The 9,792-nt window shown below is 35.8% G+C and overlaps 2 protein-coding genes across 3 annotated transcripts; one reads left to right on the forward strand and one right to left on the reverse strand.

Moving 5' to 3' along the window:
* Positions 1-604: 604 nt before the first annotated feature.
* LOC100180594 (transcriptional adapter 1-like) lies at positions 605-3,295 on the reverse strand. Its single transcript, XM_002129006.2, has 7 exons — positions 3,075-3,295; positions 2,643-2,794; positions 2,301-2,386; positions 1,873-2,091; positions 1,593-1,729; positions 1,130-1,247; positions 605-801 (listed from the first exon to the last, which is right to left on the reverse strand). Exons 1-7 carry the CDS (start codon positions 3,149-3,151, stop codon positions 667-669), a joined length of 924 nt encoding a protein of 307 aa, XP_002129042.1. The 5' UTR covers positions 3,152-3,295; the 3' UTR covers positions 605-666.
* Positions 644-9,708, forward strand: zf(c2h2)-78 (zinc finger protein ZF(C2H2)-78). 2 transcript variants are annotated; one of them, XM_009861439.3, is made up of 13 exons: positions 644-795; positions 3,379-3,515; positions 3,908-4,024; positions 4,486-4,576; positions 5,436-5,479; positions 5,773-5,851; positions 6,390-6,661; positions 6,958-7,014; positions 7,146-7,220; positions 7,679-7,727; positions 7,868-7,949; positions 8,250-8,452; positions 8,648-9,701. In XM_009861439.3, exons 2-13 carry the CDS (start codon positions 3,486-3,488, stop codon positions 8,743-8,745), a joined length of 1,197 nt encoding a protein of 398 aa, XP_009859741.1. In that variant the 5' UTR covers positions 644-795; positions 3,379-3,485; the 3' UTR covers positions 8,746-9,701.
* The last annotated feature ends 84 nt before the right edge of the window (positions 9,709-9,792 follow it).

Genomic DNA, 9,792 nt, shown 5'->3' on the forward strand with positions numbered 1-9,792 from the left:
TGACGGTAAAACACGGAAATCATAAATGGAACGTGTGGCTCCACCCGGTGGTGGGAGGGGATGAGTTGCTGCCGGAAGATGTTGCGTTGAAGTTACGAGAAAATCAACAAACAACAGAAGAAAATCAACAAAAAGCAGAAGTTCAACAAACTAAAACAATAGACAAGAAACCCATTGAAAATCAAGCGAAAACAGAACTTTCTGATAAGAAACTTAAAAGTCATCATCAGAATGAACAAGTTGAAAGTTCTTTAATTGATTTAAAACAAAAACTTGTTGAGAAAAGTTGATTTTGTGGAACATTTCTTTTTATTTGATGGTTTGAGTGAAACTGTATGCCAATGCACAATATTACATGCACATTACATTACAATGGTAATGTAAGTTTTATGTTTATTTAATCAGTTTTTACACTACAGCGTAGCTCGCCTCGGTGTAAAAGAACAAACAAAGAAATATCTACACCCAGTGTTGTTCAGTGCAGGTCAGCGTGGATATTTCTTTGTTTGTTCTTTTTTTACACTAAACCTATACACCTGTTCACATCACATTTTCCTTTCCCCCAACACCAACTTAAGTTTCATCTCCAAATAACCAGCCCGCATTTAATCCGAACAGTTTATTAACCAAATTCAAAAAAACGAAGAAAAAAAAGTTATAAAAAATTTAGGATTTCATAAGAGTTGTAAACTTTTGCTGACACTCTACTTCGTCATGCGACGGGTGCCACATATGACTGACGACTCTCTCCACGGCTGACGAATAAACAGTGTTGGATGGGATCAAGGACAAACGGTACGTCTGTTGGTTTGTTTATGTTAAATATTAATACTTTTGTAAATTGTAAATTAAAATATAAACAAAAGTTGCATAATATTAAAAACTCAAATAATTGAATTTTAGTGGGAAGATATAATGACTCTTTTTCCTTCCGCAATAATGTTAAAAATGTCTAGCATCTACAAAAAAAGCATAAAAAATACTAAAAAATATTAAAAATAATAACATTAATTTATTTTTTTGGTTAGGGGTAGGATAGTGAAAATTAATGAATAGTTAAACATGTTTGGGTTAAAAACCCTCGTTCATGCTTATATGTTACCAAGTATGTAACTTTGTGGGTAAATACCTTGAGTGTGTATAATAGATCATATAAGTTGACTGGGCCTTTAGGATCTACGGCAATTTGCGACGTTTTCCCAATTTCTTCGATCCGTTGTTGTTCTTTTTCTTCATAGCTTAGTAAACTTGGGAAATATATTGGGGTGTGATAAGTTGCTTGGTATAATGTAACAAATACAAAGTATAAAAATATATATGCCCGCCTTAAAAGCAGACAAGACGGGAAGGAGTATGGAACGTAACTGTGTTGTCATTTCCCCTTCAAGAGACAATAAATAACAATCACCCAATAAGTTATATATGATTATGCGGTAACTTGACAGTAAGCACAAAGTGTATGAAGCCACCATGTATGGTATGCAATAAATCATATTATATCTTGTTATAACAAGTTGGATAAATAACCATTTTATAACCGAAGAAAAATTAAGACGAGGGTCAAATAATACAACATGTTATAAATCCCCTACCTTTTATCATTAGGCGAGCTTCTATTGTGTAGATATGGGTTGGTGGGCTCGCATCCCATTGAGTACCTTGCTTTGCGGAATAATTTGTACGCAGATCTTCGTGTAAAGATCGCTGAGAGAATGTTTTTTAGGAAAACCTGGGAAAAGATAATTGGGATAAAAAGTTGAAACATTAATAAAAACAGAGGGTAATATATTATGGCTTGTAAAAATATTACCAGAGAAATGAAGTAAACTTGTACAATGTGTTTCTTACAGCAAAACAATAACACTAAGTTACCCTGACTGCTTCTGTAGCGAACTCCACAGCTCCGTCTGTTGCTTCGTCCAACCCCGCCTCCCACGCGATGACGGACGTGTACCCGACCATCTCTTCTATTGATGGGACCTCATACGTCCGTATGCAGGTTCTGATTGGCTGTTGGGTGGGCTTGGGGGCGGGTTTATGGGGGCCTGGCGGGGTGGGGGAAGGGACAGGTGTGTGGGGGGTGAAACGGTGCTGGGGGGATAAGGTTTAGATGGATGAACATAAATTATTCTTCGAAAATTATCGGAACGCTATTTAAGCTTCAGATTGTGCACGATAAAATAAAGTTTACTAAAACAACGTTAACTTAAAACAATTATATATATAAGGTTGAGGAAAATGCACAGATTTTGTTAAGGTCGCATAAAGATATAAGAATAAACCTAGAATTTGATACTTACGTCAAATTTTCGTTTCAAACTTTGAATTCTTCGGTTTTTCTTGATTTTGTTTGCAGCAACTGTAGAGGTCGTGTCTTTAGATGAACCTGGGGGTGAAATAATAAGTTTAATAACCCTTAGAAAATGGAGACAGTTGGAAGTATTGGGCAACTCTGGCTTAAACTTCCACAAGCTTTGTAGCAACAATACAGAAAAACGCAGCAAAAAACCAAAGACTCCCGTCACCCCATATATATATCCGGTATACAAAGCAAACCTCTCTGGTGTAAACCCCAGGTCCCATGGCGTGCCTCTCTGCAGAACCTTACACCTACTACATTAACACCACAAATATATTCCTACTTGAGCTTGAAACATGGCACTTGGTCAGCACAGCAAGCAGGAACATATTATGCAAATGAGCCCCGTCCTTGGGCAACAACCGTCGAGATTCAACGTCAAATTCTTCCTTCGTTAAACCGTGTTTGAACCAAGCTTTCATGTTCGACCAGTACCTGGGGGGTGTGTTAAATGTATGTAACTTATTTTATCCTCACGTGGCTGAAAACGACAGTCGTTATAACACTTATGCATGTTACTTTGTTGGTGATTATTTTTTTTTGATTTTTTTATTATTTTTATGTATGGCTGATAATTTGGGCAACCCATTAGTGACCACTGGGTTAGAGCAATTGCCGTTAAGTTTCTTGCTCATGGACACATACGGTCATAATAGTAGCATGTTTGATGTGTACAAATGACACAATCGTTGTTTAACCTAAATACTTAACTTACGCTTTTTCATTATCTCCCAGCACTTGTACTAACCGCTTCTTCGCGAGTATTAAATTGTCTCTTGCTTGTGACGACATAATAAACGCTGGTTCGTCTCTTAGAAAATCAAAATCCAGAAAAATGAAGAAAACAAATTTTCAATGCTATGAAAAAACAAAGAATAACCAGGGAAATACCCAAATAGAGGAACATAACGTTTTGGCGCAAAACGGCCTTTTCGTCGTTTAAATATGATGCAAAATTACAAAATATAAATTGTAATGATAAATGTAAAAATTAGTTAAAATTCGTTTTTATTTTTTAGATTTTCGACATAAAAACGTGTTTGAACTACGATGTCTATGATTGGAATAGAAACAGTATACAACGTTTATAGAAATCTTATATTAAACAACAAAGTTGTTTCGAAACATGGAAGGCTACGGTCGAGTTGTTGCTCAGGTAATTAAGTTAATTTGTAATTAATTATCAACTAATGCAAATTAGTCAGCGACACGACATAGCTTTTGTATTATAAATCCGTAATTACGTGTTTTCAAACAGGTTTTGCAAAACGCAAATTAAGTTCGGATTTTTTTTTTCTGTGCAAAGCAGAAAATGCCGGTCCTTTTAATTAGTGCATGTCCACAAGAATCACTAAGCCCACTATGTAGTGAATATTGCGGACAACGGCTAGTGGACATAGCGGACTTGCACTAATTAAAGGGGGCCGAAAATGCTCTAGTTTTTACTATTTAAGTATTAATGGTCATAGAATAGTGTTGTAGTGTGGATTATAACCCAAGCCCTAAATTGTGAATACAATATTATATAATAACAAATTACGCTCGCAGACCGCGACCATTCCCTCCCCACTTGAACTGCTGGCACGGACTTGCAGTAAAGTGAAATCTGATGCTTCGTATTCGCACATAGTGAAAGAAATTCCAAACCAGCATAAAAATATCATCGTAAATTTAAACATATTTTGTATTATATTAGATAAAAGTTTTGACAAGAGGGTCCATGTTTTCATTCTCTTTTAACGTCCAATTTAGTAGTAAATAAAGAATTATTTCTGATCTTTGTGAAGAATCTTATGATGTTTCTTCTGTGTTAGGCAATTTATTACGGGTTTAATTGAATGAATGTAATGTTTAAATCAACTTATTTATACTTTGACTTTGCTTGATTTTTACAGGTTGACCCAACAACAGGGTAAATCTGGTTTAGATTGGAAACTGTTGTGTAAACATGTAATATCAACCCCTGTTTTAAATACCGGGTTACATGCCATCCTATAACCCTTAACTTGAGTCATTTTTGTCCTACCATACCAGTAGTACAAAGTTTATGCTATGTTTTGTCTACACAAGGTTTATACTTAAGTTTTTTGTATACAAAATTTATACTGTATTTATTTCTTACATAGCCACCCCCAAGAAAAAGGAAGAAAGTTGAGAATGGGTTTACTTCCAAGTCAAATTATCGACATATCAAGTCTAAGATGAACACTGACAAAGGTATATTGTGTCCATTGCTGTTTATCTACAATTCATAATATAACTTATTTATCCTCGCGTGGTCGGTAATGGCAGTCGTTATAACACGAGTGTTCTGTTTCATACACGCCGTGCCTGCTTACAAGTTACCATGTATGTAACTTATTTATCCTCGCGTGTTCGGTAATGGCAGTCGTTATAACACGAGTGTTCTGTTTCATACACGCCGTGCCTGCTTACAAGTTACCACAGTATGTAACTTATTTTTCCTCGCATGGCGGGGCAACAACAGTAGTTATAACACGAGTGTTCTGTTTCATACACGCCGTGCCTGCTTACAAGTTACCACAGATGTAACTTATTTTTCCTCGCATGGCGGGGCAACAACAGTAGTTATAACACAGGTGTTCTGTTTCATACACCCCGTGCCCGCTTACAAGTTACCATGTATGTAACTTATTTATCCTCGCATGGCGGGGCTACAACAGTCGTTATAACACAGGTGTTCTGTTTCATACACCTCGTGCCCGCTTACAAGTTACCACGTATGTAACTTATTTTTCCTCGCATGGCGGGCAACGACAGTCGTTATAACATGGATGTTCTGTTTCATACACCTCGTGCCCGCTTATGAGTTACCACGTGTGTAACTTATTTATCCTCGCATAGCAGGGCCACGACAGTTGTTATAACATGGGTGTTCTGTTTCATACACCCCGTGCCTGCTTACAAGTTACCACGTATGTAACTTATTTATCCTCGTATGGCGGGGCGGTGACATTTGTTATAACACATGTGTTTTGTGTTAAACACCTCGTGCCCGCTTACAAGTTGACCCCTGGAAGCAACTGCTGTTAATTCATAATGGGCATTGTTACAGGTATTGTTCTACAAACAAATGAAACACCATTACCAATTATTGAGGTAAGATGATTGTGATTGCTTTGCAGGGAGCATAAGGTGCATAAAGACACCATGTATGAAGTGAAATATAGGCATCTTGTTTTATATTTTATTAAAATTCGGATTCTGACATTGTTAAAATACAGTTACACTCATAGTTGTCAAACATAGGGAACCTCATTGATTAATGTGGTGAATGCAATAACATGAGTGTTCTGTTTCATACACAATAGCCCAACTCGTACTAACTCCATTATAACCAGTATACCAACAAATACTTAGAAACCCAATACTAAACCATCATAATATTCCAGGATACCGACACCTACTTAGCGGACACAAATAATCTTTACACCGATTCTCCAATCAACTATCAGGATGCTATTGAAGAAGGTGGGTTACTAACTTACTATGTATTGAGATATGAATCTAAGGGCTCTGAGTTCAAGGCTTACTGTTGGCGGTTGGTTAGGCATATTTTGGTTGTGTTGGACCACTGCTTTGTTAATTTGTATATTAAAATAGCTTTCTTTGTAAAAAAACTTATTATATAGTAGGGTGGGGGAAGATGGGACACCTTTTCGTTTAGTTTTCTCTTTTCATTTGGTAGTAAACAAAGAACATTCAATGAATTATAAAACCGTATCTTCACGACTTCCACAGACCGTTGTTAATTGTTTAAAACACGATAAGGATATTTGGATATTAGGTGTTAAAGGTGTCCCATCTTCCCCCACTCTACTATATGTAATTTGTCTTTTTTGCCTATCTATTTATAAAGACTAGCTTGGTACTTGTAGCACCACATCATCATTATATGTGGCTGTTATGTTTATATTGAAACTTGTGCCTATGGAACTCATATGAACGCGTACACCCCTATATACTTGTAGCACCCCTACACCCCCTATTAACCCCTTTTCACCCACAGTGATGTCATCTACCCAATACATGGGGGAACCCCCTCTCATGAAACCTTCGTTTACGTTTCAACCTTTTAACGACAACGAGTTCGATTCCTTTGTTTCGCAACAATCTCCATTGTTTGAACAACAAACAAACAATAACATTGATTGTTTACAAGACAATGGCAACAATGATAGTTTATCATTGTCTGATATTCTACAATCACTCAACCCCCCACAATTGGATTGTGATGTCACTAATGCATCTGTACAAGTCACAATACCCCCAAATACCTCTGTGAGTTATGTTTTCTAATATTTCAACTAAAACAACCTTTTTTGATAAGTTGTTTAATAGTGTAAGTAAACTACGATTGAATCTAATTTCATAAAGATGGTTTGTCGCAACCACGTATGTGACTTATTTATGTATCATACTTATTTTTACGATAATGTTTAGTCAAATTTAAACTGAAAAAAATCATTTTTTTGTGATTTTATAAAAATTTAAATCATATTTAGATCCGGTTACTTGTATGAGTTACCATGTATGTAACTTTGTAGGAAGTTGTTTTAACAACTGCTGTATTACAGGCAGAAAACTTGGAAAAGATTTTGCAACTTACTTTGAATGCTGTGAGAGAATACAAGGTATTATAAATCTATTCATTAAAGCTGGGCTATATGTGCTCATTCATTAAAGCCAAGTTAATGCGTGCTCATTCATTATGACAATCATACGTGCTCAACATACACATGTTAACATTATATTTAACTTTTAGATTTCTGGCAAAACTGAATCAGTTGTGATTACTGGTAAAGTGAACAATAATAATGTGGTGGATTCAACATTAAAGGTGAAGTAATGATATCTAATATATAACTTGTGTGTTTGATTGACAGCTGTTACTTGTGCATAAGTGCCTAACATGGCGGTAAAAAAAACTGATATCGACTTTAAATGAAAATATAAAATCAACTAAAAGAATGTAAATACAGGTGCCTAGGCCTAAAAGTGGCTGTACACAGTATCTCGAATTTGTCCGTTTTGTCCGGATTTCGCTGCTGCATGCGGAACTCGGTAATGGGTTTGCATACGACTTCGCATGCGAATTCGCATGCCAGATACTGTGTACAGCCACCTTTATATGGATACGCATGCTTGCGTTGTAATATGATACCCAATGTTAAACTATAGGCATACAAACATAGTAACAAGTTAATCGGGTAAATATATGACCCAAAGGGCATTCCCAAAAAATAGACCACAACATCCTTGTGCGTCGTTTGATTGACAGCTGTGTGTGTTTAATAGGAAACCGTATCCAGCGCCGTATCTTCAATGGGGTTGCTGCAAGTACAAGGTGAGCTAGGGGTCTCTGGTTCAAGGTTTAGTGTGGTAACTTAACACTGAGGATGGTTAAAGTTGATTAACTGCCACAACTCAACCATAGAAATATCATACACAACAATTATATCCTCCCCTAAAGATATTTATCTCCAGATGAAACATCAACACAACCCACAAAGTTAAAGAAGAGAGCTCCATGCGACTGTCCTAACTGTTGTATGTTAGGGTGTACAAGGTGTGTGTGTGTGGGGTAGTGAGTTCAAAACCTGCTGTGGTGTCTATGTTATAAAAGCCCGCTTATGAGTTACCACATATGTAACTTTGCAGGTGATTGTTTTTATATATGGCTGATAATTTAACCCATTAGCGGCCACTGGCTTGGATCAATTGTTGTTAACTCATAAAGGGTTGCAAACTTGCAATATACTTATATATTTATTCAATACCGTTTGTATTTAGTAATAGTATTGTTGTCTTATTTTTATTTAAATTTGTGATAAAACTCTGCTATTTATATTATTTTCGTCCTCCCCAGACGTCGAACACACGAGGCATCCAAGCGCAGGATCCATATTTGTCGCTACACCAACTGTGGTCGTCAATACACAAAGACGAGCCACTTGAGGGCACACCTGCGCAGCCACACGGGGGAGCGTCCGTACGTTTGTTCGAAACTCGGTTGCGATCGAAGATTTTCAAGATCCGATGATTTATTAAGGCATTCAAGAACACATACAGGTATTTGCCTTTTTCTTGCATTCTCTTTTTTTCTTTTTTTTCCGCAGCTTTTTTCTAGTGTTACTGTGTTATTTTGTTTTTACATGCATTTTTTTCATATTCTACTATTTTGTTGCCTTTTATTATAACTTTTTAAAATTTAATCCACCAAAAAAAACGTTGTAACTCACATATGACATCAGTTATACCCCACAGGAGAGAAACGTTTCAAATGCGCCGAGTGCCCACGTACGTTTAGTAGACGAGACCACCATGAAAAACATGCGCGTGTTCATCTTAAACTGCCTTTCTAACAATGGTAACAGGTTTATATGAACTTTATGTAGAAGGAATGAGTGCTATTGTGTTTATATGAAAACCATATGCTGGGAACATGATATACATTGGCTTTATATATAAACTATATATAGTGGGGTTCTTATACGTCCAGCATATTTATATGAACCCAAATATTTTGTTCCATATTCCAAACCATGTCTTATGGACTTTATATACAAACTAGTGCAGAATGTTGGGGTTCTATTATGTTTATTATGAACGCTATATGCTGGGGTAGTTTCGCCTTTTATACAAACTATATGTGATGGCTAGGTTCCCAAATATCTGTTGTAAAAACCCATATTCCAAGCCATATCCATACAATAACATTTCAAGACCCCGAATCTATTGTGAAAGTTGCATAAAATGGAAAATGCTGCCGGTTAAGCTTGTTATGTCCAGTATTAGGAGTTGATCCTTGGTTTGTCGCTCAAAATAATGTTACAACTAGGCAGCAGTTTTTTCGCGGATTTTTTTAAAATCGCTGTTATGTTATTCTAATTTTCTTATAGATTTAATAATAATAGTCTATAGTAACTACTAAGAAGGGCTGTATTATGGTGTGTCTATGGTTTCATTTCTTGAATAAATAATTTATGTTTTAAAATATGTCTACAGTCTGTCGTTTAACACTATTGCTAAAACTGCCTGTTTTTTGTTAAATTTTTCTCGCAATTTTTTTTTGTTAAAAATTGCTTTGTCGCTGAAAATAATGATGTATTGCGACTAGGCAATAATTTTTGCGGGTTTTTGAATAAACCGACGTTCTATAATTCTTATTTCCAGCTTCGTTTTCCATGACGTACTGTCTGTTAATTATTTATTGCTTAACATAAAAATATCATTTAATTTGTATTTATATGATTTTTATGCCTTACTGTATTATTTCGATTCTGTTTTTTCTTGGAAATATTTTGTTATAACATGAAGCGAAAAAATATTTTTGTTGTTTTTAAAAAAAGCTGCAGTCATTTCAGATTAATTTTGGGGCCTGATTTAGTAATTTTGAGACGTAAATAGAA

This window comes from Ciona intestinalis, unplaced genomic scaffold, assembly GCF_000224145.3.
Source record: "Ciona intestinalis unplaced genomic scaffold, KH HT000823.1, whole genome shotgun sequence".
Taxonomy (NCBI): domain Eukaryota; kingdom Metazoa; phylum Chordata; class Ascidiacea; order Phlebobranchia; family Cionidae; genus Ciona; species Ciona intestinalis.

Excerpts from the sequence above, each read along its gene's own strand:
- LOC100180594 (XM_002129006.2), bottom strand. The coding sequence starts at position 3,151 with ATGTCGTCACAAGCAAGAGACAATTTAATACTCGCGAAGAAGCGGTTA. Across the intron at positions 2,795-3,074 it reads CTGGGAGATAATGAAAAAGC|GTACTGGTCGAACATGAAAG; the intron begins GTAAGTTAAGTA and ends CACACCCCCCAG. Across the intron at positions 2,092-2,300 it reads GTTTGAAACGAAAATTTGAC|CACCGTTTCACCCCCCACAC; the intron begins GTAAGTATCAAA and ends TTATCCCCCCAG.